The sequence below is a fragment of the Cydia amplana genome, chromosome 5, assembly GCF_948474715.1.
Source record: "Cydia amplana chromosome 5, ilCydAmpl1.1, whole genome shotgun sequence".
Taxonomy (NCBI): Eukaryota; Metazoa; Arthropoda; class Insecta; order Lepidoptera; family Tortricidae; genus Cydia; species Cydia amplana.
This window is the reverse complement of record NC_086073.1, coordinates 11,771,667-11,792,898: the sequence shown is the minus strand read 5'-3', so window position 1 is coordinate 11,792,898 and position 21,232 is coordinate 11,771,667. Positions and strand designations below refer to the sequence as shown.

The 21,232-nt window shown below is 34.9% G+C and overlaps 1 protein-coding gene across 2 annotated transcripts in view; it reads right to left on the bottom strand.

The window, feature by feature from the left end:
- The window catches only part of LOC134648050 (protein 60A-like), a 45,993-nt gene that overhangs the window by 11,264 nt on the left and 13,497 nt on the right, over positions 1–21,232 (bottom strand). Inside the window, exons 1-4 of one of the 2 annotated variants that reach the window (XM_063502487.1) lie at positions 10,519–11,839; positions 7,340–7,593; positions 5,049–5,229; positions 1,667–1,745 (exon numbers count right to left, since the gene is read on the bottom strand). In XM_063502487.1, coding sequence (XP_063358557.1) covers positions 1,667–1,745; positions 5,049–5,229; positions 7,340–7,593; positions 10,519–11,461 — 1,457 coding nt within the window. In that variant the 5' untranslated portion in view covers positions 11,462–11,839. Of the gene's footprint in view, positions 1–1,660; positions 1,746–5,048; positions 5,230–7,339; positions 7,594–10,518; positions 11,840–16,967; positions 17,021–17,290; positions 17,426–21,232 lie in introns of those variants that run through there. The other variant, XM_063502488.1, reaches the window with a different exon arrangement.

Here is a 21,232-nt window from a genome sequence, read left to right as displayed (position 1 = left end):
AACTATCAACCTATTCTCATGAAATTTTGTAAGCAGGTTCTATGTTTTTTTTTTTTTGTTAATTCGTTTATTGGATTTTTTCAAAATGGCGGAGCCATAGGGCTTCGCGAGGGGCACAGCCCACAGATCCACTAGTTTTTAAGGTTTAAAGGTTTAAAGACATATATTCTCATAAAGAAAAAACATCACTGACATGAGACCATATTTAAAATACATATTTACATATATTTTTCGTCGTCGCAACATGATTCTTTTAATGTTTTAAGAAACATAAGGTAAGCCTCAGAACTGCATCATTTCTCAACCGATTTGGAGAATTATTTTCTTGTTTGACTTACAGATTGGTATCATACGTATTTATTCTTGTAAACATATAATTCTGGTGACGGGATCCATGAAAAATCGAGGGAACTTCTCAGATCATATAGGCATATATTACATACTTACAGTGTTTTTTTTTCGTCAGCAATTCAAGAATTTTAATTCAAAAAGCGATATTTAATATTTAATGAGATGAAATTGCTGTTGAAGACCAGAAAGGAACTCCTTAACGACAAGTAAATTAGGTACCTACGTCTTTTAGTTAATTGTAATTCTTATGAGATGCATTGTGGTCCCAATCAATTTTAGTGAACTATTTTGTGTAGTCGTTTTTTAGGGTTCCGTACCCAAAGGGTAAAAACGGGACCCTATTACTAAGACTCCGCTGTCCGTCCGTCCGTCCGTCCGTCTGTCACCAGGCTGTATCTCACGAACCGTGAATAGCTAGACAGTTGAAATTTTCACAGATGATGTATTTCTGTTGCCGCTATAACAACAAATACTAAAAACAGAATAAAATAAAGATTTAAGTGGGGCTCCCATACAACGAACGTGATTTTTGACCGAAGTTAAGCAACGTCGGGTGGGGTCAGTACTTGGATGGGTGACCGTTTTTTTGCTTGTTTTGCTCTATTTTTTGTTGATGGTGCGGAACCCTCCGTGCGCGAGCCCGACTCGCACTTGGCCGGTTTTTTATTATTAAAGAGTATTAACTACACGCATATATACCTACTACACGCATGCACACTTTTCTAGATATAGGTACCTACTCCACGACCAACATCGCCAGTTTCAAACCATTTTAATAGTGAAATTATCAGTATTATCATTATTAGGCCGATTTCTTTAGGTTTTTAAGAACGAATGCAAATATACTTGGAAAGTAACGTAACTTACCTACTCATATTAACGTATTTATCTTATTTTCACAATTGCTTAGGAAACCACCTACGCATGCAGTTTATTTATTTAATGACTAGAAACATTTCGGTTTAAATTCGTAAAGATCGAGATACGAGAAGTGTGAGTCACTGGGTAGGGTAGGTACAGGTATCAATATTAAGAACTTCACTATCAATTTCAACATGAATTGTAATTAATTCTTATGAATTTGCTGTCATATGAAACTAGATGAAATCCATTTATAAAGCGGCTATCCACGTTTGTAGTTTTTAAAGGTTCGAATAAGATGCTGTAGGTACCAACATGGTTATTGGTTAACTCTACGTGACTGTACTTAACAAAATAAGGTATAAGTAACGATTTTTATAAAATCGAGCCTAACAAAAAAAAACAGTCTATACAAAGTTCTCGCATATGATATAAAATATAAACATTGACTTACCCAAATGTCCACCAGATGTCCAAACACATGACGTTTAGCCAAGCGAACGCAGCCACGAAGCCGAAGTAGATCATGTAACCTGAACAAAAATCAAATCATACTTGGGCGTTTTTTTTTAAGTTGTCCCCTACACTTTTTTTTCAAATTTGCGATTTTTTATGTTAGTTCTACTCAGAATCACGAGCTCTTTCTATCCTAATAGGAGAAAAAAAAGTCTCCTAAGGTTTTTATTTCCATTCCGTCACCATTTTTCATAGACTTTGTATGGCGGTCGCGGAATGGAAAGATCGAAAAATGTATGGAAATTTTGGGACACTTTTTTTCTCCTATTAGGATAGAAAGAGCTCGTGATTCTGAGTAGAAATAACATAATAAATCCCAAATTTAAAAAAAAAGTGTAGGGGACAACTTAAAAAAAAACGCCCACTTGTGCACATAGTCGTTTGTTAAAGGCTTGGTATTTGTCAGTAACGATTCTACATATATTACGTACATATATAATAGTAGTTTGTGTCGCAAGGGATCAAAATGATATATTTCCGTCAAGGGCGTAGGTACATCGAATCCTGAATGAAGCGATGGATTCTACAATAGAATCCCAAACGCAATGAGGGATTCTAAAGTAGAATCCTGAGCGTAATGAGGGATTCAAGTGTTAACGCCCAAGACGAAATAATTTTGATACCGTGTGCCAAATACTGCTTTTCACACCAACTATGAGGAAAATAAAAAAATCTTAGTGTTGACACAATCTGATGCTTAAACAGATTGTTTAAGCAAAAAAAATTATGTACAAAAAAATATAAAAATAGTGTGCTTGAACAGAAAAGTGTTACTTTGATCCTTCCTAGCATGGAGGAAAAGTGTCACTTTGATCCCTCCTAGCAGGGAAGAAAAAGCTCTTTTCCGAATAGGAGGTGTGAAAACTACATTGAATCATTTTTATACCTAACAATTAGGTTTTGATTATTGAGTAGGTACTTTGGTTTAGTATCTTAATGTGTAAACGCGCCCTTGTTATCTGAATCTTGGCTTGTTATCTGAATAAGTGAATAAACTTTTAATATGTTTATATTAAATTTCAGAAGGAGGAGGTTCTCAATTCGGTTGTGTTTTTTTATGTTGATCTCCACCATTTCTCAAAAATATTTTTTTGATTGAAAGTGTACACTTACTTATACATTAGTCCCATTTTTCGATCATCGAATATCAATAATATTATCATTATAGAATTCATAGATCGATTATTCGTCTTAATAGTAAAGACGTTTTTAAAGACGAAATGTCATGTTCCACATAAAAAAATACATTATTAAAAATTGGATAATGTACCTACGGAACCCTTGGAACGCGAGTCCGACTCGCACTTAAACGGTTTTTTCCATACCGTTAGAGATTATTTCCACGAATTAATTATACAAACGAGTACTTATATACTTATGTACTTATATATGACATTTATGAAGCTAGACATTGTATTAATTCGAATAAGTATTTTTTGCATTATTGACGTATGATCGAAAACCAAAACTCTATCAGAAGAGTATTATAAACAAAAAAACAGCTGGGGATTCCACTTACACACATAGGCACCCTGCTATATATCCATAAACTAATATTATATTATACGAGCCCTTGAACTATTAACAGATCCTGTTTGTTTTTTCCATGAAGCTACGAACTAGAACGTTATGAATGATTGTTGAACACGCCGGATGAGGTAAGTGTGAGTTATTTTTTGCATGCTCCTACTTAGCTATACATATTAGATATGTAATTTTCGGCTTTGCTTTAGCAAAGAAGTGTACATGATATTCCGAATAAATTAGCTCATGTACGTCACTGTAAATGAAATGCTTCATTAGAAGTTAGTAGAACTATTCTAAATGCATTTGTTAGAACAATGATCAATAAATTAGTTATACTTAACACGGTCGACGACTTATATTTACGATCGATCCATCCTGCTTTCCGTATTAATCATTATAGTATACCTCCTTACTTTGTATATGTGTCGCAAGCATTTTGTAAGAATCCGCCGTTTACAAACGGCGTCGTCAATTTACAAACGTCCCGCATGCGAGTTCTCGCACCGTCTAAATGAGCCCGATACTTCCCAAAATGATTAATTAACGACCTAGCTTGTTAAACACACATATTACCAGACTTGAAAGGCTTTTTAAGAATTATTGTAAGATTCTTAATTTCTCTATTTTTATTAATCGGATGGAAAATTTGTTTAAGGTGTTATTTATACAATACAACTATATAAATTGAAAAGGAAGTATGCTATTACTCTACCACGAACATCCGTGATGTGTCTATACAATACAGTACATAAAACGGGGTGACTTTAGGAAATTTTGGGGATACTTTGATAGTTTTAAAACGGCCACTAAATTAGCATTATTCATTGTTTTCACGAACTGTTTGTGTAACAAGTTAGATTATTATACATTCTTATTTACCTACTACTAAAAATTCCGAATAAAAATATGTAACGTTACGGCTAAAAAACTGAAATTTCAAAGTCGCCCCTGCATTTCAAAGTCACCCCGGTTTACTGTATGTAGAAAATCCAATACGGTCAATAAATTAAACCACATGTAGAATTTATCCGTGTAATTAATAATCATTACTTAATTAAGAAGTTTTTTTTTAAGTTACTCTTAATTATGACCCCGTAATTATTTTTTGAAAATCTAATCTATCTATCTAATACCTTTAAACGAGCAATTCTTGTTTATTTATATATTTATATATATATATATATATATATATATATTTCGGGGATCTCGGAAACGGCTCTAACGATTTCTATGAAATTTGCTATATGGGGGTTTTTGGGGCCGAAAAATCGATCTAGCTAGGTCTTATCTCTGGGAAAACGGGCATTTTCGAGTTTATATATGTTTTCCGAGCGAGCTCACCCAGATATTGTATATAATACAAGACATAACATATAACATGACATAATGAGATACGAGCTTTTTTATATAAAAAGCTCGTTTCTCGTAACTTGTGTGCTGCTTTACATTGCGGGCCGAATTATTTTGCATGGTTAATATTTTCATTGTATTTCTAAGCAATATTTATCTTATTATATTTCTTAGGTCCTAAGCTAACCACCCCATTTAAATATTCGCCCGTATTGAATTTACACACTAGGTAGTTAATTTGATTAATTATTTCATTAATAATATCTTAACACACGTACGTAATACTCGTCACTTCACTTTAAAAGCCCTGCTGTAAAAACCGCTGACAACTTTCGTTTCACCAATGACATCATTATAAACTGTCAGGAAAAGAAAATTAAAAAGTACTAGGTACTATGATATGTTATCCATTAATTATATTATGAATCAGCACATCAACTTACCAAATAAGACACAAAGATGGTTCTCCACCTTGTCGTATTGAACCCTGGCGAGGAAGGAGAATGCCAGCAGCATGGTGCCGGAGTGGCAGATGAGGGTGCGTCCGTGTAGATTGCGCAGCTCTGGCAGCGAGGCATACACCACAAATGTCAGACCCAAGCACACCGCGGATATGGTAATCAGCTGTTGGTAAATTGCATTAATAAATAACCTCTTAAGGGGCCCACTGATTACCAGTCCGCCGGACGATATCGGCCTGTCAGTTAAACGCAAAAGTTGACAGCTCCGAACAACTGACAGGCTGATATCGTCCGGCGAACTAATAATCACCCTTTATGAATCAGAATCTAAAGATACCAAGTTAAATTGTATTCATCCATGCACCTAGGTGCGAGAGACTGGGGAGACTAGATCCTAGGAAAGAGTTGGTCACCAATTATGAAAACGTAATTAATTGACAATATGTGAAAAATAAAATTATTGCCCTAAAAAAACCAATCGCTATAATATTCTAATTTTAACAACGCAGTAGAGTTAGAACTGTTATTTTAAACCCATTTTAAATTCAATATTACTAGAGCCCGTACCATGAGTCACTGACAGTGTCAAAACTGACATATACGCTGTCGAGAACGTAATTTACTTTCTATACATCTCGTTTGCACTGATACGCGAGTACGAGCGAGATGCATAGAAAGTAAATTACGTTCTCGATGGCGTTTATGTCAGTGCCAAAATGGTGGTAGCCCTGTAGGACTTCAATTTAGGGGACCAAGTTTCCACTAAGCTCATGTTTTCCCAGTCTCCCCTACTCAATGTTTTTTTTTTAAATTTCCTATTTCATCAAGCTGATAAAGTTCTGTTTTACTTTAGGATACTAAACAAAAAATACTAAGAACAACTATAATATAGGTATATAAAAAATTACATCATTCTTTTTTATTTCATTTATTTGCATACATTAAAATTGGGTAATAATTTAGTATATAGGTATAGTTCTTCGAAATATTTTTACACCATTTTCTCTATCGTATGCCAAATGAAATGAGCCTGAGCCTTAAAAAATCGTTTATTCAAGTTGGTTAATAAATAGTTATATTTTTTGGTGTAAGTATATATATATTGCCTTTAGACAAGTAAACTCTCGGACATCATTCTCAAAATCCACAAATTCGATATATTCGTTCCATTTATTTGAATTTTACGAGGTTATTGTTTCTTGCAGTTACCATTTTCCCACAAATATGCGCAATATCTTTAAATTAAAAACAATTAACAACACACAATACAATTTTATTATGTGTTGTTCAGTGTTTTTAATTGAATATATAAGAATAAGAAGGAGAGTAAGAAAAAAATAACGCCAACTTAAATCTACGACGCTGCTTAAGATACGTAAATCAGATACCTACTTCACGTCTATATAAAAACTTGAACAGAATGAGGAAAAAGTATTCAGTAACACAGTTGATAAAAAAAGCTCCAGCCAAGCACATTACGAATCATTGGATCTTGTGTAGTACGGTACAATGCTACTTGCATCTACACAAAATACATGTCCACGAAATTGTAGAATTATAGGTATATATTATAGCTGGTCAAGCAAATCTTGTCAGTAAAAAAAGTCGCTAAATTCAAATTTTCTATGGGACGATATCCCTTCGCGCCTACTTTTTTCAAATTTGCCGCCTTTTTCTACTGACAAGATCTGCTTGACCACGAAACTTGTATAATATATATATATATATACAAGGTGTCCCAAGAAGTAGTGATATACTGAAGCTGGGAGGTAGAGGACCTAGAGGGCTATCTGAATCACCCCCATGTATGTTCCGCGATTTTTCGTATTTTTGGAGTTATGAATTTTTTTTAATTTTTCACCTATCGCCGAGTACGATGAGATTTTTATTTATGGTGACGTGAATTATTGCGGTAGATGCTTGATTTTTTTTGTGTGCTAAGCTGATAGATAGGCCAATTCAGTATGGTAACATTTACTATCGTTAGATCTTTGAATGGAATTTAAAAAAAAATGAATGCCAAGAAAGATAAAATTACCCAGTATGTTTTATTTTTTTTAAGCGCCCTTGAAGTTGTGATCAGTTGTATCACTACTTCTTGGGACATCCTGTATATGACACCGTAAGATTGTGAACCCGTTAGTTTATAATCTAACGTAGGTTAGGTTAGGTTAGATTATAATCTCCCTACCGTCAGTTTATAATGTAACTAGCGAGATTATAATATGATGAGTGTTTACAATTTTACGGTGACATATATAAAGGTATCTTACCACAAATGACAAGTAGAAGTTTTTCTCAATTTCAGCCGCCCCTAAGAAGCAAAAAACAGCCGCGACCTCGATAGGGTTGTCATCGTGGCAGTGTCGTCTGTCGAACTCCTCTACGCAATAATTGTCTTGCGCCCTGTTTCCTATTTGTCGCATAGTACCGTCCAGGTTCAAGCTGTGCTGGTCCTGCCAATTTTCTTTATTGGTCACATATTTCCCTATCTGACATAAGATGGATGTACGAATTCCCAGCAAATCTAATGAAAGAGAAGAGAAAAACAATATGGTGATTTATGGCGTACTGGGTTATAGTAGATAATGATTTTAAAACATGAGTAAGATATTATAATATACAGTCAGCAGCAGAAGTTGCTAAGCGGACGAGGTGTTCAAAATTACCTTGACACGCTCTTCTTCTCAACAAACTCTTATTCTTAACAATAAAGTCGCGTCAAGCTCATTTTGATCACGGCCCGCTTAGCAACTTCTGCTACTGACTGTAGGTATACGTATACCTACTCGTAATGCAAGATATTTAGAAGTGGTAATTTAATGATTTTATAGCACTGAAACCTACGCCTCGTTTCAATTTTCAGTTGTATTAAAAAAAAAACGATTTATTGGGCATTTTACTCACAATTTCATTAAGATTTTAAGATCTTGATTTTTTATCACTCTGCCTAGCAACCTGTTACGCCCAATTCACGTATAATCACTTAGCGAAAGTCACGTATAATTTGTTTTAAGGTCGGTTTTTTTTACGTAAATAATCTATTTGAGATTTCATACACAATAAATGCTACTTTTTTTCGCTAGGATCAATATTAATAAAGATATTAAAGGGAGAAAATAACTTCTAAGGTCCCCTTTTTTAGTACATATTTCGTAAGTAACTAATAATAATAGCCAATAGCAAAAAATGTTTTATTAAGTACAGTCACCAGCAAAAATATATGACTGTGGGCAGCCGTGCAAAAATATTTGATGCTCCATTGGAGGCATAAGTATATGCCTAGTCATTACCAAGTGTAACGACACTTGGTAATGACTAGACATTACAATTTAATTAACTAAGCACGATTAATGGATAAAACACAAAATTAGTTAATTGATAATAGATTTCATTAATTAAAATACATTAAAATATAGTAAAAAAATTAACTTTGGCATTTTTACTTTTTTAGGGTTGCGATGTTGCGATGTTGTGTATTTCACGCAGGTTTAGCGGGAGTAATAGCCCATTTTACTCCCTTGGGAGTAATGTGTTTTTTTAAGAAAGCTATAATAAGTCAAACGTTAATTTAAAATCAAGCTGTAAATTAATTTTACTTTAAAAATACCGACGTTTACTATTACTTACATTTGTTTTATTTATGATTAATAAAGATAAATTTGAGTAGAGTTGGACAAAGTGTGATAATCATAATTAATACAAAACTTCCGTGAAAATTGAGGTTTATCTAACTTCTGTAAGTTCACTTTAGTCGATGCAAAGTTACCTTTGACTGTTTCTTGTTAATTTAATGACTGTTTAAGAGAAAAGGGGATGACCGCTTCTCCATACAATCGTAGTCCATTTTTTCCGCTTTGGATATTAACATTGTAGAATATAACTGGTAACCGAAAACCTGGCGGGTTCCTCGCACTACGTATCAGCATTGCGATTCAGCGAGGAAATGCCGCCAGCATCCTTGGTACAATGCCTCAAGGACCTATTTTAGATTTAAGCCAGTTATTAATTTAGTTTCGTAGTACCACTGTATATATTTATTTAAATATAAATATATACAGGGTTAATATTTATTTAAATATGTTAAGTATTTAAAAAACATTATAGAAATCTTATACTTATAATTATCAAAAGTAGCATATACTTTTGATAATTATAAGTATAAGATGGAAAAACAAACTCTTATAATTATTCAAAAAATCGAAAATATCAAACGAAGGGGCTTAGAAGCCATGCAGCTCGGCACCATTCCAGAGGGGCCCAATTTCTTAGGTGTATTTTAATTTTATTTTGTACTAGTTTTAATTTAGTTTTATTTCATTGATAAGCTAGTTTATTTATATCTTGTATTATTGTAGGCGTTGTAGGCATATTAGAATAGATGTCGTATTTTTTTTTCTTGTTTTTCTGGGCCTGACATGTTTCCTGGACTTCTCCAACAATAAATAAAATTAAGTAGTAGAGGTTTCTTGGAAGGTATATAATATATACAGGGTGTCCCAAGAAGTAGTGATATACTGAAGCTGGGAGGTAGAGGACCTAGAGGGCTATCTGAATCACCCCCATGTATATTCCGCGATTTTTCGTATTTTCGGAGTTATGATTTTTTTTTATTTTTCACCTATCGCCGAGTACGATGAGATTTTTATTTATGGTGACGTGAATTATCGCAATAATTTTGTGTGCTACGCTGATAGATAGGCCAATTCAGTATGGTAACATTTACTATCGTTAGATCTTTGAATGGAATTAAAAAAAAATTATGCCAAGAAAGATAAAATTACCCAGTATGTACACAACTTCAAGGGCGCTTAGAAAAATAAAACATACTGGGTAATTTTATCTTTCTTGGCATTAAATTTTTTTTTAATTCCATTCAGAGATCTAACGATAGTAAATGTTACCATACTGAATTGGCCTATCTATCAGCGTAGCACACAAAAAAAATCAAGCATCTACCGCAATAATTCACGTCACCATTAATAAAAATCTCATCGTACTCGGCGATAGGTGAAAAATTTAAAAAAATCATAACTCCGAAAATACGAAAAATCGCGGAACATACATGGGGGTGATTCAGATAGCCCTCTAGGTCCTCTACCTCCCAGCTTCAGTATATCACTACTTCTTGGGACACCCTATAGATACCGGGCTACTTTACGATGCCACCCGAAAAACGCCGAGGCAAAAGATAAAAAGATGTCATAGTAAGTAAATTCCTTAAAATGTCTAAGATATCTTAGACATTTTAAGGAATTTACCCTCTAGGCCCTCTGTCCTACCGCGAACACCGAAGTTCGCAAATAGTGGGCATAATTCTCTGTAACGCTAATTACGCCTTAATGGATTAAAAGAGAAAGATGCCCGCAATTTGCGAACTTCGGTATCCGTGGTGGGCCTTCAGCGACAACACAACATTACGATAATGATACAGCGAAAGAAATTTACTTACCAGGAAAATCTTTATACTCTTCTCTCAAAGGATCCAGATATATTGACATATTGAATGTTATTGCGTGATCGGTATTAGGCACACATTCGCTCCTCGTAGATTTGCAGTCTCGGACTTTATAGTGCTCGCCTACTGGACAACACTTTCTGATAGGGTATGCCCCGAAGAGCGTTGCATCGTTAGCACAAACTCTAGCAACTAAACCAGTGTTATCTTTTCTACGATCCATACACCATTCTCCTTCTCCTACACGTTGTTCTTTGGTCATCGTTTTTCTTAAAGCAAACAGACTGCTGCCATAAATATGCAAAGAAAATTCTTCAGACATCAAGTCTATCGAAAACTGTGTCATTTTACAGTGAATTCCAGTGTCAACTTCAAAAATACGAGGGTCTGCGCTTTTAATTTCTCTTACTAACCATTTCTCATCAATATCTTCATTAATACGTGTACAAACATTATTGATGGTGTCATAAGCATGATTTTCTGGACAACATTTTCTAATGCGGTCGATATGTAACACAGATTCTGTCGTGTTTTCAGTTTCATTAAAATTACATTTTAAAAGTACTGTTTTTGGAATGTTGCTTATTAATTCGCCATCTCGTATTTCTAAAACTATTCTATCATAACATGAATTGTTTTGGGAAGTTGACACTACCATGCCCTCCGTTTTAAGTTCCTCTATATCTTCTTCTTCACATTCAGCAGGCATGCCGTAACTTACTTCTATATCATCAGAGATAATTAATGGTGAGGTAGATATTTCATATTTTAAATTAGTGGATTCACGACTTTCACACTGGAAAATTGAAGATTCATTTACATTAGTAATTTTCACGAGGCTTTGATTCTCAGGACAACACTTATGAAATAGCGTTAATTCACTTGAAACAGGTTTTGCACTTATTAATGCGTATAAACACATAATGGAGAGCCACATTTTTGTGTCTGCAATCCTTAAAAATATTTTAAAGAATATAGTTCACAACAGGTGGTTGGTGTCGATCGTATTCGTGGGCATTGTTTATATTATAAATCGAGTTTGCCGGGCGAGGAGCGACGCGTTGCGAGCGCGGCACGGCGGCGGCGGCGGCGTAAACTGGAGTGGCCCGGAGCAGTGTCGGCGGGATGCCTCTGACCAACACTGGAGGCTGTTACGCCCTTGAACTAACAGCGCGACCGACCTTTTCGTGTCTGCCTCGCAAAACACCCACCGCTTTTGTGCTTTCAAACTTAACAAAAACCACGCGGTTCGGGGAAGCGAATAACAATGGACTGAGCAATTTTTGACGGCACTAAATCAAATTATTCATCGACACAATTTCACGTTCACAACATTGAGTCAACTTAAGATTATCCGATTACTATAAAGACATCGATTCAGGAGTTTTTATCAGCAGCCGATAACAAACACGACAGTGGAAAATGATGACGCAGAAGTTATATTTAAATCTACTTTTTTATCGAATCAATGTTTATATGTAAGTGCTGCGCTCATCATAAGAGTAAGTACGTACTCGTACAACCTATAAACAAAAACTGTTTTTATTACATACTTATAAGTTGATTCATTTTGGTTGCTCTTAAATTTGTTGGTTTAAAAAAACCATTTTACTTATACAACAACTTCTATATAAGTTGTTGAAACGAACGGTAAAATAAAATTTAGCAATAAGAAGCGTAGCCAAAAAGAGGGGTACTTATAATCTTATACAGTGAAACCTGGATAAGTGAGACTTCAAGGGACGAGCAGATTTGAAGAGGTATTCCACTTACCCAGGCTCTCAGTTAGCCAGGTACAAATAAATTTCTGTCTCATTTACAGAGGGTCCCAATAATAGAGGTGAGAATAGAGGATATATATTATTTCAGTTATAGAGGTGGTTAATAAGGTATTACTTATCTTTAAAAATAAGTAAGGTAAAATAATCCTTGTCCCTAAATAATTTTTATGTCTGTTTAAACAGGAAAATGTAATCTTATAAATAGAGTTAGACCAAGAAAAGTCTGCAGCGATTTTGATAGCCCCCGCAGTGCAAGTGTTATTTAAGTCATAATCATAATCATAATACTTTATTGCGACCATGGTAATATAGATGTTACACAATATTATCATAAACAGTTTCACATGGGCCCCTAGGGCAAAGCAAGGATGTATGTACATAGTATATTTACACTAGAATATTATATAATTACGCACAATCTTAAAAATGCCATATTTAAAACATCGTATTTGTATAGTAATCTGGATAAAACCTTAAAAATAAAAATAATCCGCAAAATTCATCATTTAGAAAATTACATATCAACAAATCTATTCTATAATTTTTATAAATTTACATAAAAACAAAATAGCGAAACAATGCAGACTAAGGTCAATTATTAAATGTGATGTCAAATTCATTATCTCTATAAAACTCGTCAACTGAGTAGTAACATTTCTGTATTAATATTTTCATTATTATATTTTTGAACCTGGTATTGTTATTTTGTTTTAAGATATGTGGGGGTATTTTATTATAAATTTGGGCACATCGGTAATATGGACTTTTTTTGAACATAACAAGGTTCGCTTTTGGCAACGCTAACTGATACCCTGTCCTCGAATTGTAATTATTACTAATCTCTTTCTTTTGCACGAATAAATTATAATGTTTCCTAACGAACATGATTGCTTCCAAAATGTAGAGGGAAGGCAGTGTCAGGAGGTTATGTTTTAAAAAGTGTGGCCTAGTAGTTTCTCTCCTTCGAATATTTACTAAAATCCGGACGCATCTTTTCTGTAGAAGAAAGAGATCGTGTGCATCAGTGCTCTCTCCCCATAGGATAAGTCCATATCGTAGCCACGATTAGGCGTATGCGTAATATGCTGATAACGATGCCTCTAAATTTGTATTAGTTTTGAGTACACTAAGAGCATATATGAATGTAGATAGCTTATTCTTTATATTTTGTACGTGTGGTTTCCAATCCATTCCACTATCGATGGTTATGCCCAGAAGTTTGAACTGGTCAACTTGTTCAATAGTCTGGTTATTTAGCTTGAAGTCTATTTCTAGTTCTTTTTTTTGATATGGTTTAAATTGGACGATCTTAGTTTTGTTTATGTTGATTTCTAATTTATGATCTTGCAGCCATTCGAAAATTGTGTTAGCGTAATTTTCTAGTTTTTTGTGACATTCCTCATTTTCTACGCAGTTAATAAGCACTGAAATGTCGTCTGCGAACATTATACATGTAGTGTCTAGTTCTTTTGGCAGATCATTTATATATGCTAAGAAGAGAATACATTAATTACACTCCCTTGTGGTATCGATGTTGCTACGCGACGCGTTTTGGATACCACGGCTTGTATTTCCCCAGTGTTTTCGTTGTAGTGATCTATCTGTACATATTGTGACCGATCCTGTAAGTAGGATTTGATCCAATTGTATGCATTTCCCCTGATACCGATGCCATAGAGTTTTCCTAGGAGGATTTGGTGCGATACTTTATCGTATGCTTTTGTCATATCGAGAAATAATCCTACTGAGTATTTTTTTTTTCATTTATGTTCTGTAGAGCCTCTTGGACATATTTAAATACTGCGAGTGTGGTCGAATGCTGCTTCCTAAATCCGTGTTGGTTTTTATCGAATATACTATATTTTTCTAAAAATTTGTATAGCCTATTTGTCATACACTTTTCAAATATTTTTGACAGTGATGACAGCAACGCTATTGGTCTATATTTTTCAGGATTTGTAGCATTTCCTCCGGGTTTAAGAATAGGTTTTACTTTAGACTGTTTTAATTTGTCAGGAAATATTCCTTTTTCGAAAGATTGATTGATTATCTTCGTTAAGGGTATAGTCATTTCGGATGCGCATGCTTTTAGCAAGGTGGTAGGTATTTCGTCAAATCCAACACTTTTTTTGTTTAGTGACAATATTGAATACCTCTTGTGTTGTAACCGGTTCTAGATATATAGAAGTCATAAATTCATAGAAGTTTGACGTTTAAAATGACACTTGCACTGCGTGGGCTATCAAAATCGCTGCAGACTTTTCTTGGTCTGACTCTAGTCTCAGTAAAAGAGGTTAAATATACTCTCTGTCTCAATTATAGAGGTAAATGTGACTATAAAATCACAACAACTAATCCCAGTTATAGAGGTTAGTTTTATCTCACTAACAGAGGTAATTCAGTGCTAAAGTGTCGGGGCCGCACCATGAGTCCCAGCTATAGAGGTTTCCCACTTAACCAGGTTTCACTGTAATTTGTTTGACCTTCCCATATATGCAATAACTATTATTATTTATTTTAGTTATTACAGACAAATTAAGGGTACCGCCGTGGCACCCGGCCGGGTTCGATTCCCGCCTCGGCCACCGGTGGACTTGGTCATTTTTCTTTAGTGTATGATATCTATTTCAGATTATAAACCAAATAATATTAGTTTTAAATTTTACTTCGATTCTGTGAATATTAAACAGAATCTATTTAAATTAAGGCTATTAAAGACGATTGGATTATTACCCAACTTGTCCAATTGGTCGGCGATTGGCCCTAGTCACACCTCATGGAAAGTGAAGACAGAGCTTGAGATAGAGCTCACCGGTTCAGTAACCGGTTCGGGTCGGTTTTGTATGAAAAGGTATAACAATTATTTCAAAAGTGAATTCTTCGTTCCTGAATTATACGAAAATGTATTTAAACTTGCCCTAGTTGCTAAGAGCATGAAGGAATAAAATTAGCATAGATTGGACCTGGGGAACCGACCCTTTTTTCCCCTTCTTTTTGTGGGGCACAGAATTAGTAATAAAGATGGCTAAATCAGCTTTGTTTGACCTAAGGAACAAACGTGCCAAGCGCCATCGCCCGAGACAAAAGTGCATACTCACTGCACTTACTGGGTAGGTAAGGAACCCTAAAATAAAAACAATATTTCCAGGAAGACATTTTATTGCAAATCTATGAAAAATACAATTAACTTACTGCTACATAGGAGCTACCTAAAACATTATTAAATAAATGACTTCAATTGGTTGGCACGTAAATAAGTTTATTAACTTACCATATTACCTAATAATTAATTACCTACCTACTATTAGATTAAAAGTTGAATTTAAATTTTAGGCTTGAAAGTCATTTGGCACTATTATCATACCCTGTAGGATACTATCATCCACGCATATTTTAAGTCTCTCTAAGCCTAACTTGGGCGTACTTCAGCATATTAATTTAGTGCCACGTACCTACCCTTTGTACCCTTTTACGCAGTAAGGACATTTTTGTCTTCGCATATGTGTCGCATACATATCAATATTATTCAAGTAAACCTAAACTTGCTGTTATTTTCACACGTAACATTAACACGCAACAAAAATAAATGTTCTGTGTAAATTCTGTCTGCCTATCACGGAAGTAAGCTAAAGCCCGCCAAATATTATGTCTTTAAAAACACCAGAAAATCGTTGTGAACCCTCAATTTTAAATTTTATTTTACTCATATAATTTATTTACAGCATCCATACATACACAATCTGAAAAATAATTAACTGCCTGCCTATAACTTATGTTCTGCTAACAAACAGGCGGACAGCGCAAGCTTATTAATAGGGTTCGAAATGTCACGCGTCGGTACGTAACCTTAAAAAAAATTGCTTAGCTAATTACTAGTTTTATTGTCAATTCAGTGTACCTACCAAAAGACGACTTGGGTAATTTTAATATGCGTCGATCCTCCAATACACATATTTGCATTTGGATCGAAAAAAGAACGTTAATTTTAGGTCCATCACTCATGTGAAATGGACAAAGCTGTCTGACAAACGTAATTGGTTCAATATTAAAAAAATCAGGCTTGTTCGATTAATAAATAGCAACATTTATCCATGTCATTACAGTAAGTCGAATTTGCCTCGATTTCAACATAAAGTTCTAAGGAAGACGAAAAGCGTTTCTGATTGACTATAGGTATAGTCCGTAGATTGGAAGCTGGCCCCGAACGGCTAATCCTTTGTATATTGTGTTAAGTAAAACCGCACCTGCGAAAAAAGTGTAAGCCGGCACTCAGTAACCGTAGTTCTTGGGTGGTCCCTGCCACACAAGAAATGACAAATTATTTTTCCATTTGTTAATTTTGAACCTTATTGCAATCTCCATAGAGTAGTAATTCAATAACCGGTAAAAACGGCCCATCTATTTTTTTAGGCAGGTAGAAGCACGTGCGGTTTCACTTAACAATAGACAAAGGATAAGCCGTTCGGGGCTAGTTTCAAATCGACAGACTACTTCGGACCCTTTCAACGACCCTTGCCATACAATGGCGATGCGAATAGAACGCAAGGCATTAAGAAAATGTTGTATGTGCAATACACTTTTAAAGAGTTTTAATGGCAGCCACAACTCTTTACGACCATATTCTTGTACTTGCGCAGGATCACGTTGGCATCATCCGTATAATACAGAACAGATATAGGCGAAAGCTTGATCGGCGCACACGACGGTTTCGGTACCTGGAATGTTAGGAAAATACCAACCTTTAAATCATTAAAGTTTCATAAAAGGTAGGAAAAAGGTGGGGTGGGTAACTGGATATACAATTCCGAAATTACAGTTGTAAGTTTTACTTACGCAAACACAAACGGAGATGAAGCTAATTGTTATAATGAAATAGTTATATGTATTTATTTCTTTATCTGAATTAAAGCGGCGCTGCGTCCCTAATTAGGTAAATAAAATGTACAAGTCTAAATCAACTGCTTTTCTGTTCCCTTTATACTGACCTGTGTGGGGTTCAACAGGTGTACCAATGTCTGCACTATGGCGTGGTTAGTGGCGTTTTTGTGTGCGTTTAGGGGGAAGTTGCACTCTCCACTGCAATAGAAAGCACCGTAACCATCGGGCGCGATAATCCAATCCTAGAATCAAACAACATATATTATTGCTCTACATAATATGTCAATTTAGCACATACCATATTTACTATGAAAAATAAATACCTGATCGATAAGAAGCCATCCGTTATTGTTATTACGTAGATGAATTTAAAAAAAAAACAAGTTATAGCTATTAGATGTATGTAAATTACTTTTAAAACAGCCTAAATAATAGTTACCTATCTTTATTTACAGATATTGTTACTCAATTAATCGTAAATTACTATAGGTAAACATTACGGTAGCTAACCTTTTGCCTTATTGCATTGAAGTGTTAAACCCCTTTCCGTAGGGCCATTTTCTCATAAAACTCTGATTCGCCACTCGACACAAAAGTTCCTCTAAATTCAATTACCTACATATTTCACAGCGGTCGCGAAAACGAATTTGCGGAAACATTGAAAAATCGAGATTAAACATGTAATTGCACTTTCAAATATTTTAAAATCAACAGTAGGTTTTAAAATCAACTAGGTAGTAACTCATTAAAACGAGGTGACTTGTTGTGTCACATGACGTTACAAAATGCGTTCCCTTAAAAAACTCCATAGTTAACAAATCGTGTTCACGTTTAACAAAGAGTAGAGTCTGTGCGGAAAGAGAAGAGTCGTGGAATGTAATGGAGCCCATACATAATTTCATTACCTATTAGATTAGTAGGTATGTAGTATCACTACCCTATTTCATGAGTGATATATAAATGAAATGAAATGAAATGAAATGAAATGAAAGTTTATTCACGAAAACATATGGTACAGTAGATGTTATTAAGTATACATATTGACCCATGATATGTTCGGCCTTATGGCATGTGAAAATTATTTGTATTGACATAGTTCATGCATGTCAAAAGAAAATACGTTACAAAATGTCGCGTTTACTAAAATATTATCAAAAATTAAATTAAATTAAATTAAAACAACAAGCCTTAAGGGGACGGTATATGACGTTTTCGATTTAGAGCTCACTTTGTGCAATCAATTTGTTCAAGAAATGTTTAATAACTGCATTAAATTATACGTAAATTTGTTCACGAAGAAGCCGTGTACCGGCTCTTCACGGCATAATATTTTTTATTTGCTGTAATTCTCTACAAATCGACACTAAAAGTATCCAAAAATCAAAATATGGAGTTCCGTTTGAGCAACACGCATTACAGTTTTGCCTTTAACAGTAATTGAGTTGTTGTGTGATTTTGAAAGCTAGATAACTAAAGTAGCAAATTATTATCTACTTATATTTTTACTCACAAATACAACACAGAAATTCAATCCCAAATGTAAACTTTCGTACAATTTCCATACATTGACGACATCACTCAAAATTCTTCTTCGAGTCAGATGGCCGCTGGCCTTGGATCGAAGCAGACGTGTACGTCGTCTTAGCTCGTTTTTGACATTATTTAGACATTTCATCATATACGCATACGAAAATGTATACCAGTAGATAAATTGTATTTCAAAAAATAGGGTAAATAAATTTATTTAAAATTTGATTTGTTGTTATTTACAGGTCGTAACGATCGAAAACAGCAGTAAACTATCCTAAAACAATACGATTACAATTGAATTTAAGTAACTTGTTCCTTCAAAACCCGCTTAAAATGAAAAAAGTTTAAAGACTCGTTTTACTGATTGGGATTGATTTTCATTATGCTGGTATCAATTTTGCGTCATTAAAAAAAAGTATATGACTTCTGTACGTCAATGACATTTGATGTCAATTGTAATCTTGTATTTACGTTAGAGAATATTATATATTCATTTAAATATTACTTACCTATTAATACGAAGCGTAATTCGTTTAATACCTGAACCAACACCTGTCTGACCTGTCTGTCTACACCTACTTTGTTGCCGTTCGTTCCGTCTATATGTGTGCGATTACGTGCTGTTCTCAATAATCAAGAAACAAGCCATAATCTTCAAGAATAAAATAACAGCAAGACCAGCATTTAGTACTAACTAGTTTTTGCGGATTTGGAGACAAGAGATGAAGCTTACAGGCTAATACCGCTGCGGTCTGGTTATTGTTATGTGTATATATCGAGTATTATATAAATTTACTATAAAATAACAATGTTTTATTTCAATGACATTATGTGCGTAGGTATGTATGTTTCGGTGATTATAAGAATTTTGTCCACACAATAATTGTGCAAAGCAGAGACTGCATCATGCTTTCTTTACGGTATAAGCGGTATGGTACCGTTATTATTTATCAATACCGGTTCGTTTTGAAGGTAAAACTATACCGGTTGAAATACAAAGTACGGTACCGGTATAAAATTACAGCAGGGACAACCATTTTTATAGGTGTACAGTCAGCTGCAGAGAAAAGGTACGACCAGATAGATATATATAGATATTGTATGCAGGGGTGGTACCTTTTCTCTGCAGCTAGCTGTACCTAAACCATCATTGACCGAGCGTTGGCGAAGGTCTCCGTTTCAACTTGGGCAAAAATGCTTTCGTATGTCCGAATTCTTCTCCTTTGCATATCACATTTCTCAACTGATTCTCGTGAAAATTCGGTAGTCCGATATAATTATTCGGTTTCTTTTTTTTTGAACAATTTAAAATAGGCAGAAATTGTCATAAAGGACTTAAGCGCCAGTAGGGTCTGTGACACTTAAGACCACTGCGATTATTAGGTACTTACTGGCCCCTATTTCACCACGACCACGGTGACAGGTGCGACAGTTGTCGACATCACTGTTGCTGACGTCACAGGCCTCCATAGGCTACGGTAACCGCTTACCATCGGACGGGCGATGTGCTTGTTTGCCACCAACATTTTAATAAATAAATAAACTCCATTATATTGCCACTCAATCTCAACCATGGAGGAAATGAAAGAACTGCTTAAGTCGATACAAGAACACCAGTTTAAACAAAGTGAAGAAATGAAGTCTCTGGGTGACACTATTGCGAAACAAGTTTTAGACAAACTAGATGCAAGACTAGGTTTAATCGAACAAAAACAAACTAATCTGGAAAACAAATTGGAACTTCAAGAGAACCAAATTGAACAAATAGAACGCCGGCTGAGACAGAGAAATATTGTTCTGTTTGGCCTAGAAGAGAAAGAAAGAAGCTATTTTGACTTGGAAACAATTGTGTTACGAACTATAAATAATACGATGCAAGTGCAGTGCTACGAAACAGACATAGAATCCGTTAGAAGACTTGGTAAGAAAGGAAACAACGTCAGACCTGTTATCATCACATTCACTACACTTGGAAGAAAAATACAAGTTTTGCAAAAGAAGAAAAACTTAGAAGGTACGAACTACTACATTAAAGAAGACTTCACAAGAAAAGTACTTGAAAAGAGAAAAGAACTCCAAGAAGAGGCCAAAAAAGAGCGAGACAGGGGCAACAAGGCAATAATTAGGCAAGACAAGCTTATAATATCAAAAAATAAAAACATATCAAGCCAAAACAGTGAGCAATACATCAACTATAGCCAGAAGAAAAGAAATATCAACACAATATACTCGCCTCCACATCATCAGACTCTAGACAAGGAAAACATCCCGGTTACACCAGTTAATCCACGAGCACCAAAGAAAAATAAATACATAATTACAGACTATATGACGGCACCCATTGGCACCACTGGAACTTCAGCCAATGTACCAAATACTACATCAGTGCTAAAACCACAAACACCAGTGAATCAAAATCAACATCAACATAATAGTGAACCAAAAAACGCGTGACAAGAACCCCTCTCCGCCTCCCACCACGGCTGGTCACCGAGGGAGAGCTAGACCACCACCCTCCA